Source organism: Pipistrellus hanaki, assembly GCF_964339955.1.
Source record: "Pipistrellus hanaki genome assembly, chromosome: 21".
Classification (NCBI taxonomy): domain Eukaryota; kingdom Metazoa; phylum Chordata; class Mammalia; order Chiroptera; family Vespertilionidae; genus Pipistrellus; species Pipistrellus hanaki.
In genome coordinates, this window is record NC_140523.1 from 485,278 (window position 1) to 502,605 (window position 17,328).

The 17,328-nt window shown below is 56.4% G+C and overlaps 2 protein-coding genes across 2 annotated transcripts; one reads left to right on the forward strand and one right to left on the reverse strand.

Annotated features, from left to right (window-relative positions):
• Positions 1-624: 624 nt before the first annotated feature.
• Positions 625-9,873, reverse strand: MPHOSPH10 (M-phase phosphoprotein 10). The gene is made up of 11 exons (XM_084869119.1): positions 9,690-9,873; positions 8,432-9,125; positions 7,713-7,867; positions 6,429-6,618; positions 4,928-5,069; positions 4,718-4,785; positions 4,282-4,419; positions 3,696-3,806; positions 2,834-2,941; positions 1,539-1,778; positions 625-1,004 (listed from the first exon to the last, which is right to left on the reverse strand). The coding sequence occupies exons 1-11, from the start codon at positions 9,776-9,778 to the stop codon at positions 855-857; spliced, it is 2,085 nt and encodes a 694-aa protein (XP_084725245.1). The 5' UTR covers positions 9,779-9,873; the 3' UTR covers positions 625-854.
• A 461-nt stretch (positions 9,874-10,334) lies between these two features.
• On the forward strand, positions 10,335-15,438 carry MCEE (methylmalonyl-CoA epimerase). The gene is made up of 3 exons (XM_084869321.1): positions 10,335-10,460; positions 13,046-13,362; positions 14,985-15,438. Exons 1-3 carry the CDS (start codon positions 10,415-10,417, stop codon positions 15,135-15,137), a joined length of 516 nt encoding a protein of 171 aa, XP_084725447.1. The 5' UTR covers positions 10,335-10,414; the 3' UTR covers positions 15,138-15,438.
• The last annotated feature ends 1,890 nt before the right edge of the window (positions 15,439-17,328 follow it).

The following is a 17,328-nucleotide window of genomic DNA, read 5'->3' on the forward strand; positions in this document are numbered from 1 at the left end:
ATGGACTAATAACGGGGATTTCCCCCCCATAGATGCCACTATTAATGATGAACTAAAACTCCCTGGAAATGCTCCTTTTTTTTGACATTAAACTCGACGTTTTTAGGCGTTATAATATGTATGATGTTAACGCCTTCAGAAAATATGACGTGAAGTTGTTTTTAATATATTTTTTATTAAATTATTACTTTTGTACATATACCAATGCCCCTCCCCGTACATACCCTCCCTCCCCAGAGTTTTGTGTCCGTTGGTTGTACTTATATGACATGAAGTTTTGAAGATTGTTATTCAAAATAGCATCCTTATCAAATCGCATATATATCCTTCCACATATGTGCACTTGCCATTATGCTTACCGGGCTTAAGAAAGTTTATTTTTTTGCCAAAACCGGTTTGGCTTAGTGGATAGAGCGTCTGTCTGGGGACTGAATGGTCCCAGGTTCGATTCCCGTTAAGGGCACGTGCATTGGTTGCGGGCACACCCCCTGTAGGGGGTGTGCTGGAGGCAGCTGGTTGATGTTTCTCTCTCATCAATGTTTCTAGCTCTCTATCTCTCTCCCTTCCTCTCTGTGAAAAAATAATAAAATGTATTTTTAAAAAAAGAAAGTTTATTTTTTTAAGTTTTAAAAAAATATATCATTGATTTTTTACAGAGAGGAAGGGAGAGGGATAGAAAAGTAGGACTGGCTGCCTTCTGCTTTCCAAAGGCAGTCTGGGATTTCTCTTTACACCGGGAATTCTCAAACATCTGCTGCCCGGGCCGAGCAAAGTTCTCAAAAGGCTTTATTGATAAAACAGAACGATGACTGCACATAAACTTACACCCCTATGTACGTGAGAGTCCAGATATATCACAGCTTCAGTTTGTGGACAGAAAGGTCCTGTCCTTTCTTCTTTTTCTTCTCTGTCTTCTTTGCGTCGCTGATTTGCATTTTCACTTGATCTTGTAACTTTGAAAAGAAGGCTTGAGAGGACTTCAAGGCTTTGTCTTTGCCTTCATCCTGCAATTACAGACAACACATGCTCACGTACAAATGTGCTCACGGCGAAGGACCCCAATGACGGCCACCTCCTGCCAAAGCACAAACGCATCCCTGGCTGGTGTTGCACGGTGGTTAGTGTCAGCCCCGCACTGAAGGGTCCGGAATAACTTCCCAAAGGCCTGTGCCTGGGTGGCAGGTTTGATCCCCAGGCCCCATGGGAGGCAACCAATCGACGAACGTCTCTCACATCGATGTTCCTCTCCCTTTTCCTCTCTCTCCCTCTCCCTCACTCTCTCCCTCTCCCTCCCTCCCACTCTAAAAATCAATGGAAAAAATCCTCGGGTGAGGATAAAAATATATATAGAAATTGAAAAAGGAGTAGGCGAACTTGTGAAACATTCATCAGGTCAGCACAGAGAGTCTGTGCGTCCGCCGCTGCTCAGTGCTCCTGAAGCCGGAGGGCAGCGGGAGTGGGGAGGAATGCATGAGGAGGGGGTGAGGCTGTGGGCGGTGAGGCCGGCTGTGCCCCGCCGGCCCGGCGCCCTGGCTCACCTGCAGCAGCGCGGCCCTGCCGGCCTTGGCCAGCCGCCGGAGCCGCTCGGAGGCCGCGGCCGCGCTGAGCCTGCCCGCCCCGTCGGCGCCGTCCGCGCGGCTCCGCTCCTGCAGCCGCCGCCGCCGCTCCTTCTCCCGGATCCGCAGGTGCTTCCTGAGCTTCCGCTTCCTCCGCTCCCGCTTCTTGTCCGTGGCCGTCTTCTCGGCGGCGGATTTTACGTCTCCGGCTTTGTTCTTCTCCTTGTAAAGGAACCGCCAGCGTGTCAGTCAGTCGGCCGACAGCACGGGGACCCCAGCCGGGGCCCGGACCTGCCCAGGGGCCCCGGCGGCCGGCGGCCGATGCCAGCCCCGGGCCGGCTGCGGGTCTGACAGGAGGTCCTCGGGGGCGCCCGGCCGCCCGGCTCTCCTCCGCTGCCAGCCCGGCCATCGGGGCTGCGGCCGGCAGAGTCTGGAGGGGGTGAGGGGGCAGCGCAGCCAGCGAGGGGCAGGGCCGTGCGGCGGGGCCAGCGGGTGGCAGATGTCACTGTGCCAGGACAGCGACTGCCTGCGCCTGGCCTGGCCAACCCCTACCGACACGCAAGGCTCCTGTCCTAGCCCCGACCCATCCCCGACGAGCATTCGACGGGGGAAACGGGGAAATGCTGACATTAGGAGATTGCTAGTACACACTGAGCATACACCAACATTATAATGACCTCTGAACGCATAAAGATCTGGCCACTCGTGTGTGTGTGTGTGTGTGTGTGTGTGTTAGAGGCCTGGTGCATGAGTTTGTACGTGGGTGGGGTCCGGCCAGCTTGGCCAGCGGGAGGGGACGTGGGTGGTTAGGGGGCCTGCCTGCTGGTCAAACTCCTGGTCGAGGGGACAATTGGCACGTCAGCCTTTTATTCTATAGGACACACACTGCGGGGCCGGATTACTGTGCGTTCAGAGATCACCATCTGGCCGCTCAGTGTTTATGCAATATGTGCCATCTGTTTGAAACCGAGCCCTGCTAGTATCAGAACAAGGTACTGACACTGGCTACTCACCACAGCTTTTGTAGTGAGTCTCATACATGTAAACCGTAATAACAGCCATCATGGGAGTCTGGCATTTGAACATTAAGTACCATTATAGCATTATGATTAACTTGGTTATCCTTAGGAACGGCTGACGTACGTTAGGATAAGAGTTATCCTTAGGAACGGCTGACGTACGTTAGGTAAGAACCACACGCTCCAGGAGAATGACGGCACACGGCGGTCGGCTGCGAACAGCGCGCACCAGCCGCCTGCACGCTCCCCGCTCCTTACCTTCACCTCCTCCGGGGCCAGGAGGGCTGCGTCGCTGACGCTCACGGGGGCCACCTCCTCCATGGCGATGGCCGGCAGGTTGGACACGACTTTAATCTCGGGGACAGGCTGGAAGAGAGGGTTAGGAGTGAGGCACAGCCCGCACCTGAGGAAACCCAGTAACTTAAAAGTCGAATCCATGACGTGCTTTCGGGAGGCTATTTAAACGTGAGCTGTGAGAGCGGGAGTCACGCCAGCCGGGCAGCACTCAGGCTGCCCGAGGACTCGAGGGTCTCGTCTCAGCGCTGCCCCCGGGGCCCCCGTCCTGCCCTTCTATGGGACCCTCTGCCGGACTCCCACACCGGCTCTCTCATCGGTCTTACCTGCTGTGTAACAGGACCTTTGATTTCTGTAAATAGCACCTTCCCCTGGGTTGGGGCACGGGAAGGGGGGAGCTCACGGTAAGAAATATATGGAGCCCAGCAGCCGGTGTGTGTGGGAGTTGACCCATGACCCAGAGGGTCACGGTTCGATTCCCGGTCAGGGCACAGGCCCGGGATACGGGCTCGATCCCCAGTAGGGGGCGTGCAGGAGGCAGCCGATCCGTGATTCTCTCTCATCATTGTTGTTTCTGTCTCTCCTTCCCTCTCCTTTCCTCTCTTTGAAATCAATTAAAAAATGTATGAAATAAAAAAAATATATATATATGGAAAAATATAGAAAGGGAAAATGTTCACTGGAACAAATGAGTCAAAATAAACTACTTAATACGTATTCTCCTTTTCCAGCTCCTAAAAGCCAGACTCTAATAAAGAGGCCGGCTGAAGCTCAGCCAGGGGCCGTGACCACACCGCTCCACGGACACGAAGGGACGAGCGCTCACCGGTTTGGGGATGAAGTGGAAGTTGGAGAGGGCGTCCAGCTTCAGGAAGAGGGAATCCATCATCTTCTGGATCTCCACATGCTCCGGGTTTTCTTCCTCTTCCGTCTTTTGCTGAGAAAAGAAGACGGACACCATCAGACTCGGCGGCCGAAGGGGCGCCACCGGACAATACCCCAGGGTCCCTGCCCAGGCTGCAGGTTCGATCCCCGTGGTCCCTGCCCAGGCTGCAGGTTCGATCCCCAGCGCAGGGCGTGCAGGAGGCGGCCGATCCATGATTCTCTCACCATGGCTGTTTCTCTCTCCTCCTCCCCTCCTCTCCAAAGTCAGTAGAACACACAGCTTTTACTTGTGTCACCGCGGTAACACGGCTGGAGAATGATCACCAGCGGGGAAGTGCCAGGTGACCCCTGTGAACAAGACCGCGCCCCCGCCCTCAGTGGGACGTGGTGACCCACCGCCCCGAGCTTGCTCGGCCTCACCCTGAGACCAGGGCCCCGGGCGCTCCCGGATTCCGTTCCATGGATCTCGGCCCCCACAGAGCCGGCCCCCCACGCTCTCCCCACCGCCCTGCCTCCGCGGCGCTCACCTGGCTGAGTCTGACGAACTCCTGCTCGTAGATCTCCGCGAGGCTGAGCTTGCTCTTCTCGTGGTCCAGCGTCAGCCGCTTCTTGTATTCGAACGCCTCCTCCTTGGGCCTCTCCTTCCGGACGACGTCATCCCAGGCCTGGGACGGGCGGGGAGGACACACGCACTCACAGGGTCTCCTTCCCCCGGGCTCGCTCCCCGCCCGCCCCCGTCCTACCCCCGCCACCCCGACAGCAGCCTGTCCCCAAAGGAGGGAACTGCCCCCGCAGGGACCGCTCTCCCTCTCCCCCTCTCTCTGAAATCAGTATTTCTCACGCCACAGACTTAGGGCCTTTCCATGAGCAACCGACACAGAATTCCCGGGAAAACGGGGCGCCATTCCTACGCCCACAGCCCGCGGGCCGTTCCCGGAATGCCGCCCGCGTCCGAGGACGGACCTGGTCGAGGATCCGCTGCTTGATGAGGTCTTCCAGCTGCAGGGTGGTCTCCTCGGTGATCACGGGCGCTGGGAGGGACACGGGCCGTCAGGGAGCTGTCACCGGGCCCGGGGGTCTCAGAGGGCGGCCCGGCCGGTGGCACCCACACCGGGAGCCGTTGGGGACGGGAGTTTGGGGGGCCCACGCCCCCCGGACCAGGCGGGCGCGCACCCATGCGGACGGCGTGGTCGAAGTGCAGGGTCTCCTCCAGCAGGCTGTTCTCCGGGCGCTTTTGCGCCGTCACCTCCCCCTGCAGCTGCCACGGCTTCTTCTCCAGCAGCTCCTTCTCCAGCGCCGCGATCTTCTCATCCATCTGAGAGAGAGAGGGGGTGGAGAGAGAGAGAGAGAGAGAGAGAGAGAGAGAGAGAGAGGGAGAGAGAGAGAGAGAGGGAGGGAGAACGAGAGGGAGGGAGAGAGAGAGAGAGGGGGAGAGAGAGAGAGAGAGAGAGAGAGAGGGAAAGAGACAGAGAGAGACAGAGAGAGAGACAGAGAGAGACAGAGAGAGAGAGAGAGAGAGAGAGACAGAGAGAGAGAGACAGACAGAGAGAGAGAGAGACAGAGAGAGAGAGAGACAGAGAGAGGCCGGGTTACCCCACACTCAGGGAACAAAACTGCACGCATACTTGAGTAAAAGAACTGCTATTTTTTGCCGAAACCGGTTTGGCTCAGTGGATAGAGCCTCGGCCTGCGGACTCAAGGGTCCCGGGTTCGATTCCGGTCGGGGGCATGTGCCTTGGTTGCGGGCACTTCCCCAGTGGGGGGTGGGGGGTGTGTGTGTGCAAAAGGTGGCTGATCGATGACTCTCTCTCATCGATGTTTCTGACTATCTCTCTCCCTTTCTCTCTGTAAAAAAAATCAATAAAATATATTTTTAAAAAAACAAAGAGAACTGCAGTTTTTAAGTGGGAAAGAAAGGCGTGGCTCCTGACAGCGGGACGTCCCGTCCCTGTCCTGTGGGGGGTGGGGAGCTGCCGTAACTACCCCGCCCCCCGATTTTCCTCGCTGAACTGAGACGCCAAGTCCGTGACACTCCAAACCCCCAGAAGCAGCTGGGGTATCTCTGGGCTCTGTAGTCACAGCCTCCATCTAATTCATGAGCCACTGATGACGTCCGTGATCAGAGCGTTCCAAGAGGAAGTCACGTTTCCATGGCAACCCCGGTGCCTGGCGGAGCCGGACCCTCGGACCCTGCACCGCCACCCAAGCCATCGCTGACTTCCAGAGGACGGCGGTGGGACCGAGCCCGCTAAGGGGAGCCCGGCTCCTTCCCTCCCGGGGGCGGCTGATCTCCTGGAGCCAGGGGGCCTGGGCGTCCATTCCACCGGCGTTGGAAGGTGTGTGTGAGATGGCATTCAGTACAGCTGCCCCCAGGGCTCTCAGAGCAGCAGGAGAGCCAGAGACGAGAGAGCAGCTGAGCCCCAGGAGGGGTTCGGATGCCACGGGCTTTATGGCGGCGCCTCCACTGGGCCAGGGGAGTCAGCCATTCTCACCAGTTCCCTGCTGTGCACGTGGCGTCTCTATGGGGTGGGCTCCACAGAGGAGCGAGATGTGCTTTGTTTTGTTTTTAAAGGATAACCCAGCATTCCACCCAGAAGCACAGTAGATCGGTCAGCATCCTGCAAGTTCGATTCAGGAAAGCACCCGACAAATCCCTCCCGTCCCCACCGATTACCTTTTCCTGTCTTTTTTCAAAGGAGGACTTCACCTCCGCCGGACCCTCCTGTGCGCTGAAGACACGTGTGTCTGCGGTGGCCGCCTCGTCTCCAGACGCCTCGGCGTCGGGCAGGGCGAAGGTCACTCTCTTCGAGGTTCCTCTCCGCGGTTTATCGTCTTCCACCTCCTCCAGGTCATCCTCTTCGTCCCTGCGGAACCCAAACACGTATCGGAGGAAAAACACGTTTTCTGACGATGCAAGTTCTCTTCTACATCCCACCGAACGCGACTAAACATCCAGACCTTCTAAAAGCATTCCGCTGCTAAGGAAGGACAGAAGGAATTACTCCGGTGAAATAGGACAAAAAGTGTCCAACACAAAGAGGATAAATTACCGCCCTAGCTCAGTGGTTAGAGCGCCGGCCCGAGGGTTCCACCTCTGATCCAGATGGGAGTGCAGGTGGGAGGCAGCCAATCAATGGTTCTCTCTCTTTCCCCTCCTTCCTTCCCTCCTTCACATTCTCTCTAAAAAACTCAAAAACTCAACAGGAAAAATCTCCTCAGGTGAGGATTAACCGGGGGGGGGGGGGAGAAAAAAATTACACATCGATCTATCATTGGTAACTCGCACAAATAACAACAGTTTACCTTCATTGGCACATAAACCAACTCAAAGCTCCTTGCGCTAAAGGTTTCACGGACCCTCATTAGGTGAATTTTAACACCCTCGCCCTTTTTATTTTTAAATATGGTTTGATTGATTTCAGAGAGGAAGGGAGGGAGAGAAAGAGACAGAAACATCAATGATGAGAGAGAATCATTGATCGGCTGCCTCCTGCACAGCCCATACCGGGGACCGAGCCTGTAACCTGGGCATGTGGCCTGACCTGGAATGGAACTGTGACCTCCTGGTTCATAGGTCAATGCTCAACCGCGGAGCTACGCCGGCAGGGCCCCAACGCCCCGTTAGGTGGTGGCCTGCCTCCGGCTCCCTGGAGGCTGAGCGATCTCCGAGAACCTAGCTCAGGGGTCCTCAAACTTTTTAAAGTGGGGGCCAGATCCCGGTCCCTCAGAGAGCTGGAGGGCCGGATTATATGAACTACTAATCCCTACTGTAACACCTCGGCTGCGCTCACTGCCCAAAAAACCTGGCGGGCAGGATCAGACTCCTCTGCGGGCCGCATGTGGCCCGCGGGCCGTAGTTTGAAGACCCCTGACCTAGCCCCTCAGGCCCGTGAGGCCCCGAGCATGCGCACGCCTGGCCTCGCCCCGCCTGCGGGAAAGGGTCCCGGAGCTCACTCACGTGTCCGAGAGGCTCTCCTCGCCTCCCAGGCCGGCGGGCCCACCCTCGTCCGCCTCGGAGTCCGGGCCCTCGTCGGGGCCGCCCGCCGTGTCTCCGTCGCTGTCCACCGGGTCAAAGAAGTCTTTGTACTTCAGGTTTCTGGAACTCTTACCCGACTGAAACAGAGACAGTGTCCACGAAGGACAGGGAGAGCATTACACCGCGCTCATGTGAGTATATCAAGAAACGTCTACGGAAAACTGGCCAGCTAGCAACACCACCAAGAAACCCTAAGAACCGCTAGCCCAGTGGTTGGCAAACTCATGAGTCAACAGAGGCAAATAACAACAGGACAACGATTGACATTTCTTTGGAGAGCCACATTTTTGAACTTAAACTTCTTCTAACGCCACTTCTTCAACACAGACTCGCCCAGGCCATGGTGCTTTGTGGAAGAGCCGCACTAAGGGGCCAGAGAGCCGCCTGTGGCTCTCGAGCTGCAGTTTGCTGACCACGGTAACTAGCCCATAGCAAACTAAAAGGAGGAATCCTTTACGCAATATTCCTCTCTCTTCATCTTCTAACTGCTATTATTACGCTAACCGGTGCCCTTGTGGCCTGTGATAAGGCAGCGGTGGCTCTGCTTTAACTTTTCCTCAGTTTCCTGGAGCCGATCTAGAGGCATCGCATCTGAGGAGGTAGAAGGTACCCTCTCTCTCCTCTCCCAGCACGTCCGTTACCTTAGGCTTCTGACTTCCAAACAGCCCCCCTTCATCTCCGTCGGAATCGATGTCTTCGAACAGGTCAACCTCGTCATCCTCGTCGCCCTCCTTTCGCCCCTCTTCTTTTTCCATGGCTTCCAGAAAGCTCTCCATCTCAGAGAGCTTGAAGAACTTGTCATCCACTATGGACGTCTCCCTGGACTTCCCGGGCACCTTCCTGCTCTGCAGCTTGCTCTGCCGTTCCAGCTTGCCGATGTCAAAGTCGAGGTCGGAATCCTCGTCGCTGAACTCGGGGCTCTGCCTCCCGTCGCCTCTGCAGGGGTGTTTGGTTGTCTCCTCTCCTTTGGGATCATCGCCGCTCAGTTCTGACCCCTCCTCCTCCTCCTCCTCCTCCTCCTCCACATCTTGCTCTAGGCACTCCTGGCCCTCGGCCTCCATCTCTGAGCCATCCTCTTCGCCCTCCTGCTCTTCCTCCTCCGGGAGGAGGCTGAGGTCCTCGTCTTCAATGGCCTCGCTGACCGCGTCCTCAAAGTATCGCAACGCCGGCTCATTCTGCAGCTCCAGCTGCTGCCAAATCTGCTCGTCGTCAAAACTCTTTATCACCAGTTTCTGCAAAGGGCTTCCGCGGACCCTGCCGCCCTCTAGGGTTTTGTGAAAGTCATAAAGAACTTTCGTTAAGGAAGTGAAGCTCGACGCCAATTGTTCTTGAATCCTAGCAAGGGAGCAGGGGAAGAATTTAAGGTCTTTCAAGACATTTACCTTTATCGTTTAAAGTATTACAGACGTCGTCACCTTTCCCCCCTCTGCAGTGACCCGCTCCACCTCGCATCCGCCCCCCGCCCCTTCCCCGTTAATATTGTCTCTGTCCGTGGCATACCCATACATACACATAAGGTCTTTGGTTAATCTCTTCCCACCCCCCACACCTCCTGACTTCGCTCTGAGATTCGTCAGTCTGGTAATAATTACTCTTAAAGGGGGAACTAAGGCCCCGGTCACGTGCAAAATCAGATTTGAAGGAAATGTCCATTTTTAGTATAGATTCCGGTCCCCAAGCATCTGGACAATCGTGCTGATGAGACACCTTAATACATAAAAGTGCACACGACTGAAATGTTGATAGGCTGAGGGGGCGGAAACGGCCTGAAGTTTGGGGGAAAGAGACCTACGCTCGCTTCCCGTTAGCTCCCCTCTGTTGCAGAAGTTGACAGGGGCCTGCAGCCCGCGCCCCCCGGAGACCTGGGCCCAACCCCGAGCCCGGGCCCCGCGCACTCACGTGAGGAAGCTCTCCGGCCGGCTGGTGTTTTTGCCGAGCTCGTCCAGACACCGCTTCAGGGTCTGCTGGCGCCAGACCGGCGGGGCCATGGCTGTTTAAAAACTCAGCTCGCCGCGCCGCATGCCCAGGAAGTGGGGTGCCCGGAAACGCGCCACAGCGATGCGCCCTCCCCCGCGCAACCTGGAGCGCGGAGGAAAAAGGTTCCGCCGCACACAACTTCCGGACCCGCCCCTAGCCCGAGCCAATGGCCGCTTGCGCAGGGGAGGTGCAGGGAACGGAAACAAGCCATTGGTGGGCTCCAGCGCCTTTGAACGCCTCCAAAAAAAATCTGTTTTTTGCATTCCTGAGCGCCCCTCAGTGCGTGACGCCTTCTCCTTTTCAGTGTCCGCTTCGCAGCCCATTGTATTGTAAAGAAGAGCGGGTCCGAACCCAGCACCCCGCAGCGATTCGGCAACGCTCGCCACGCCCCCTAGCGCCGTAGGCCCGCCCTCGGCACCTTGCCCCGCCCCTCCTCTAACATGTAGCCCCGCCCCCTAAGCGGCAGCCCCTCCCCTGGCATGTAGCCCCGCCCCTTAAGCGCCAGCTCCTCCTCCTCTGGCCACATAGCCCCGCCCCCTTAGGCGTCTAGCTCCTCCGCTGGCCACGTGGCCCCGCCCCTCGGCCGCGCCTCCGCCGCCGCCCCGTCTGACGCACGTCGCCGCGTACGTAGCCCGTCGCTTCCCAAGATGGCGCAGGTGCTGAGGGCAGCTGTGGCGGCGGCGTGCGCAGGAGGTGACTGCCCCGCGCCGTCGGGGTTCGCCGTGGTACGGGGCTCCGGGGGCGGGAGGCCTGGGGGCGCGGCGCGCGGCCGCCGTCCGTCCGCACCCCGAGGCCGAAGGTGGCTTCCGGAAGCGCCTCAGGTTAGCGGAGCGGGTGGGCGCCTCCTCCCGGGGGCGCAGGTGACCCCGAGAGACGCGGGACGGAAGTCCACGGCGGAGGGACCGGGAGTGTGTTTGAGGGCGCACCGTAGAGAAGAGAGACGCCCAAAGGAAGGGCAGGTCCTGATCCAACACACACACACACACACACACACACACACACACACGTGAGTGAGCCGGCCGGCGGGCTCAGTGGTTAGCGCGGCTCCGGAAAGCGTTTGGGAAACCCATCCATGAGTCTCTCCCGCCTCCCCCCCTTCCACTCCTATATAAACAAATACACACACACACACACACACACACACACACGCCCTCAAGTGAGGATTAACCACGTAAAAAAAAAAAAAAAACCCGTGAGCCGGCCCCCCAGCACCTCCGCCTTCCGGGAGCCCTGAGGATCAGCCGTGGACAGCGGCCCGCGTCCCCCCTGCTCCTGGGTAATTCTGTGAATAAGCAGAAGGAGGGACGAGGGCGCCATGCCAGCAGGTGCCTTGGTTCTCTGCATCTCCATTAAAAAAAAAGCTGCCCCGCCCTGACCGGTGTGGCTCAGTGGATAGAGCATCAGCCTATCAGCCTGCAGTCTGAAGGGTCCCAGGTTCGATTCCGGTCAAGGGCATGTACCTTGGTTGCGGCACATCCCCAGTGGGAGGTGTGCAGGAGGCGGCTCATCTATGTTTCTCTCTCATCGATGTTTCTGAGTCTATCCCTCTCCCTTCCTTTCGGTGGAAAATCAATAAAATATATTTAAAAAGAAAAAAATTAAAACGAATCTCTGATGAGCAGGAGATAGGCAAGTTTTGCCCCTGACACACCCTTCCAGGACCTCCTTCCTCTCCCCGGTAAAAGTACAAGTTAGCATCTCACTGCACACACCATTGCAAGCTGCCCTCCCCGACAAAAAACACACACACACACAAAACAACAACACACACACATACCAAACTCATAAAAGAGTCATCTCCTTGTCTCTCAGAAAGCCATCGCTTAGCAAGTCGATAGGGCTCCTGGAGCATACACTGAAGATACTAAAAACCGAGGATCAGAAAGCAGGATGGAAGCATGGACCTTGAAGTATGTCAGACAGACTCGGACTCGAGTTAACCAGGGACATTTGTAAGTCCGTGTCTTTGCATCAAAATGCAAAAAGAAGACGAGGCTTGGGATACCACCAGGGTGCCCGTCGTCAGTAAATACCGGAAACCCTACCAAGCACATCCTGCAGTCAGAGCCCGGGAACCTTTTCCAGAGCGAAAGGGGCGTACTGGTCGGACAATGGAGTAAGCGGTGGATTCGTAGAATGGTGCAGCACCCACAGCACCGGGTGCGCCAAAGCATGGCCAAGAGCGAGCAGTCTTTAGTTGTGGAGTGAGATTTTTGGGGTTCAATTCCGGTCAAGGGCATGTATAAATAATATATTTTACTATTTATATATATATATATAAATAATAAATTTAAAAATATATATATATAATATATATAAATAATATATTTTAAAGAAATAAAGTAAGATCAACCGAAGGACTTGTATGCAGGGATATAAGCAAAACCAATGGAGGAAAAACTCCGGGGGGCGGGGGGAGGGCAAGTACGGGCGTGGGTGGGGCAATGGAAAGATATGTACACATTTAATACCTTAATAAAAAAATAATAAAAATAAAGTAAAAAAATAAATATATATTTTATTGATTTTTCACAGAGAGGAAGGGAGAGGGATAGAGAGTTAGAAACATCGATGAGAGAGAATCATCGATCAGCTGCCTCTTGCACATCCTCTATTGGGGATGTGCCCGCAACCAAGGTACATGCCTTTGACCGGAATCCAACCTGGAGCCTTCCAGTCCGCAGGCCGACACTCTATCCACAGAGCCACACCCGTTAGGGCTCCATTGATTTTCTTAAGAGTGGAAGAGAGAGACAGGAGAGAGAGAGAGAGAGAGAGAGAGAGAGAGAGAGAGAACAAAAAACAAAACAAACATCGATGGGAGAGAGACGCCTGCCAAACTCCTCCAGCTGCCCCTTCTCTTGCAGAAATAACTTTGCTGCTCCCCCCTACCCCCCCAAATGAGGTATTTTGGCTGGCCCACAGCCATTCAAATAAAAGGCACATTAAAAAGTACTGTATGGCCAGGGTTTTCATGAACCTGTTACAGACGGTAAACACCAAACACCGGTTAGAGATCGGGAGCAGAACGGTTCTCACCGGGAAGTGTCTTCTCGCACGGTCACAGCCGAGCTGATCCGTGTGGAGTGCCGAGAATAGTGAACATAAGCTGTTATGGAAGAGACCGTTCTTTGCTCCGAGTCTAAAATAAAAGCGGTCAGCGTTCACTTCTAAATTTCAGGCGGCTGTTGCGGAAGGCAGTGAGTGTGTTAGGAAGCAGCTCTGTCAGTGCGCGAACGTCGGAGGGAGGGTGTCAGCGGCCGTTCCGTGTTTTTCAGGGCTGCTCTCACGGCTTCAGGCCCCTCCCGCCTCCCGGGCCTCCCGGGGCGTGGCGGGGGCCGCGTGGGCCCTGGGGCGACTCAACCACGTGGCCATCGCCGTGCCGGACCTGGAGAAGGCCCGGGCCTTTTACCGGGACGTCCTGGGGGCCCGGGTGAGCGAGGTCTCCCCGCTCCCCGAGCACGGCGTGTCCGTCGTGTTCGTGGACCTCGGCAACACCAAGATGGAGCTGCTGCACCCACTGGGGAGCGACAGTCCGATCGCGGGCTTTCTGCAGAAGAACAAGGCCGGCGGGATGCACCACGTCTGCATCGAGGTACCCGTTTCCCTAAGGCGTGGCGCTCACCTGTCTCTCTCACAAAATGTCCTCGTGTCTTTTGCTTTTGAGACTGATATGGTCACTGTCATCAGAAATTTTGTATGCAGTTCTTTTTCTTTTTTTTCCTTTTTTTTAATCACCTGCAGATATTCTCCCATTGATTTTTATAGAGAGTTGAAAGGAGGGGAAAAGAGGAGAGAGAGAGAGAGAGAGAGAGAAACATTAGTGTGAGAGAGAGACACATCGATTGGTTGCCTCCCACACTCTTGACCTGGGCTGGGGATGGAGCCCACAACCGAGGCACATGCCCTTGACCAGAATCGAATCTGGGGCCCTTCAGTCCTCAGGCTGAAGCTCTAGCCACTGAGCCAAACTGGCTAGGGCATGAAGTTCTTCAAAGGGGAAGAGAAGGATCCATAGGTAATTTTCTTTCCCTTTAGAAAACTGCAAATAATAATAGAGTTTATCAAATCTACAGAAGTCGCTGAAGCCTGGCCAGTGTGGCTCAGTGGTTGAGCATCGACCTTTGAATCAGAAGGTCCCGGTTTGCTTTCTAGTCAGGGTACCTGCCGGGTTGTGGGCTGAATCCCCAGTGGGTGGCGTGCAGGAGGCAGCCATTGGATGATTCTCTCTCATCAGGGATGTTTCTCTCTCTCTCCTTTTGCCCCCCTCCCTCTCTGAAATAAATAAAAACATTTTTTTAAAAGTCACCGAAGTTGGCCAAAGCAGATCTGAGTTCCCACCCTGTGATTCATTGACCACATATGGCCTCCGACATAACGGGAGTGCAGCTGCTTTCAGTCCCACAAAGCCATCAGGAGCAGCGGTGGAAAGACCTGACGGAGGGAGAAGGCCCGCATTCATGCTGAGCATTTACCCCGGGATCCTTTCCTGTCCCGAAGCTTCTGCCGGCTTCCCCCTCTTCACAAAAGCAGCACATTTGCAGTGACCGACTGCGGTTGTGCCAGATCCCCTCACTGTGTCTGCTAACAATTCCCGAAGGAAACATGGCGTGTTAGACTAGACGCAGGGGTCCTCAAACTTTTTAAAGTGGGGGCCAGATCACGGTCCCTCAGAGAGCTGGAGGGCCGGACTATATGAACTACTAATTCCTACTGTAACACCTCGGCTGCGCTCACTGCCCAAAAAACCTGGCGGGCCGGATCAGACGCCTCTGCGGGCCGCATGTGGCCCGCGGGCCGTAGTTTGAAGACCCCTGGGAGCTTCCTCCTGGGAGCCCTCAGCGGTGCAGGCTCCTCCTGCTCAGGGGACTGCCTTTGTGGAATATCAGCAATAGCAACTACACTCCCCTTGAATGTCCTCCGACAGGCGGCATGTCACCGTTAGGCCTCTCCTGGTTCCAGGGGTTGACTGAGTGCATACTGCAGACACTAGTGTTTGGGAACCTTCTGTGCTCTCCCTAAGCCCGTGCAGGCAGCGAGGGTCTTGATGAAAAGGGTGAAGATCCTCAGCGTCGTGGTTGCTCACCAGGAGGATTCCGAGCTGTTTGGGGGGGTTTCCCAGGTTCTGCTCCGGCGGGGGAGAGCTGTGCGCGGCTCCTCGTCTCGGCCCCCGTGATGGTGTCACCGCGGTCTCCCATGGGCTCTGTCTCCCTCCAGGTGGACGACATAAAGGCGGCCGTGAGGGACCTGAAGGACAAGAAGATCCGCAGCCTGAGCGACGAGGCCAAGATCGGGGCGCACGGGAAGCCCGTCATCTTCCTGCACCCCAAGGACTGCGGGGGCGTGCTGGTGGAGCTGGAGCAGGCCTGACGCGTGTAAGAGGCTGCGTGAGGACCTCGGAGGGCCCGTGGGCTTGGAATCCCTCACTCCTTCCATCCCTTCAAAGCCAAAATCCAGATTACAGGAGGAGATTCAAAAAATTACATGTGTGTGTGCATACCAGTATACACGGTGTGTGTCCCCCAAAAACGTATACACCCTGCGAATACTTACGAATTCCAATGGGTTAAATCTGAAAAGAAAGACACATCAACTGAGCTATCAGCTAAGTGCATATACGTTTTTTTGGGGGGGGACACACACTGTGTGTGTGTGTGTGTGTGTGTGTGTGTGTGAATCACTTTGGGCTCTGTTTGGGGAAAATGTTGATTAAAATCACATTCATAGAAATAAATTCTTCCTGTTCTAAAATGGGGTCATTTCGGACAGTACACTGGCTGTGTGAAAGGGTGTGTGTGTGTGTGTGTGAGAGAGAGAGAGAGAGAGAGGGAGAGAGAGAGAGAGGGAGAGAGGGAGGAGGCGGGATGGACATACAGAGGAGGTATGGCCTCCGATGTTTGGCTTTTCTGGAACAACTCTTGTTCACGAGCCCCTCGGGCCGGTGTTTGGGGCGCTCAGTCCTGCACGTACGGGCAGGAAGGCTAGTGGAGATCGGGGGTGAGCCAGAACGGCGGTGAGTTCTGTGCCCGCAACCTGGCACGCACGTCCCCTATGCCTTTTGTGTACAGAAAGCCGCTTCTCAGCTTTACTTCACATCTTGGTTGTCGGGGAGCCAAAAGGCATCCTCACCTTTGTAAACGGACAGGCTGGCCTGTGCGAGGGGAAGGCTGCCCGGACGCCCCTCCCGAGAGCGTGGAGACAAGGCGCTGGGGCTGAGCCCCGGGGTGGGGGTCAGGTGCAACGGGCGGACGTCCCCAGCCCCCAGAGGTGATGGGATAGGGATTCGAGCTCTGAGGAGAAGGGCTCGGGACTCATTTGCTAGTGGAAAGTGTGACAGTTTGCAACAAGGCTATGGAACATAACGGCGATTGGGCACCGAGGCGGGGAGGCCCCGGGAGCGGAGGTTGGCAAACCTGGTCCCCATTGCCGGTGTGTACCCCCCACCCCCAGCTATGGTGCTGGCCCGGGGCTGGCTGAGCATGAATCTGACTCCTGTTGTCATTCCCGTTCCCCCAGCATGGAAGGCCCAGCCTGTCTAGGGGCAAGAAGCTAATGGTTGTCACGGCAACAGTGGAACACACACTTGAACTCCTCCTCATCTTTCTTCAAGTTGTACAAACCAGAGGCTGAAGTTGAATTCTGGCACGGCCTCGCCTCCAACAATTGTACATACACACACACACACACACACACACACACACACGCAGCCTCACAAAGACCTCTTTCTTTAGCCTTGCAAATAGCTCGGGTCCATCTGCTGCTCCCCACCCCCCTTCATCTGGGCTCCCTGCCCCCACTCCCATCCCCCCAGACCCTTTCTTGGCAGCCAGAACCGGTGTGTGTGTGTGTGTGTGTGTGTGTGTGTGTGCGCATTTAAGATATCATCACCGTGTTTTCTGACACCTGCAGTCAGGTCAGCGGCCACTGCACACTCAGACGAACCTCGGCCTCACACAGCACGGCGGGTGGGTGGGGAGGGGGTAACTTCAGTCAAATGCTCACGCACACAAAGGCCTGCCAGCCACACTGCCGGTGCAGAAGGAAAAGGCATGGCAGCCCGGGAGGCCTTCCCGGGAGCGGACCAGGCTGCCAGGGCCACGCTGGAGCCCGTGCCCCCGGGACACAGGGCTCGGTGCCAGAGCGGCCTGCACAGAAGCTGCCTGAGAAAGCAGCCCTGCCACCCAGAAACAAAGCTCCCGTCCGTCTCAGACACCGGGAGGCGGCTTTCCGGCCGCTGCCTCCCGAGTGCAGGGTTCTAGGCATCCTTCCAAGACGGCAGGCGGGCCAGGACGGGAGCCAGGAGCCCACAGGGATGGTGGGAGCTCAGGGTGGGGGCGGGGGCGGGGCAGGTGCAAGGCAGCCCCGGGAGCAGAGGGTCCCGAATGCCCTCCCTGTACCCTCCTCCTCACAGGGCACCACTTACCGTCTCCTCGTCCCTAAGGCGGGCCCGCCCTGTCCTGCCCTTGGCGGGAGCTCTGTGCTGCAGCGGAGAGGGGCTGGGACGGCCCCACACAGTGCTGGGCCGGCAGTTGGCACTTGTGTGTGTGTGTGTGTGCGCCAC

Excerpts from the sequence above, each read along its gene's own strand:
- MPHOSPH10 (XM_084869119.1), bottom strand. The coding sequence starts at position 9,778 with ATGGCCCCGCCGGTCTGGCGCCAGCAGACCCTGAAGCGGTGTCTGGAC. Across the intron at positions 4,786-4,927 it reads CGACCACGCCGTCCGCATGG|CGCCCGTGATCACCGAGGAG; the intron begins GTGCGCGCCCGC and ends TGTCCCTCCCAG. Across the intron at positions 1,779-2,833 it reads TGGCCCCGGAGGAGGTGAAG|GAGAAGAACAAAGCCGGAGA; the intron begins GTAAGGAGCGGG and ends TTCCTTTACAAG.
- MCEE (XM_084869321.1), top strand. The coding sequence starts at position 10,415 with ATGGCGCAGGTGCTGAGGGCAGCTGTGGCGGCGGCGTGCGCAGGAG. Across the intron at positions 10,461-13,045 it reads GGCGGCGGCGTGCGCAGGAG|GGCTGCTCTCACGGCTTCAG; the intron begins GTGACTGCCCCG and ends CGTGTTTTTCAG. Across the intron at positions 13,363-14,984 it reads TGCACCACGTCTGCATCGAG|GTGGACGACATAAAGGCGGC; the intron begins GTACCCGTTTCC and ends GTCTCCCTCCAG.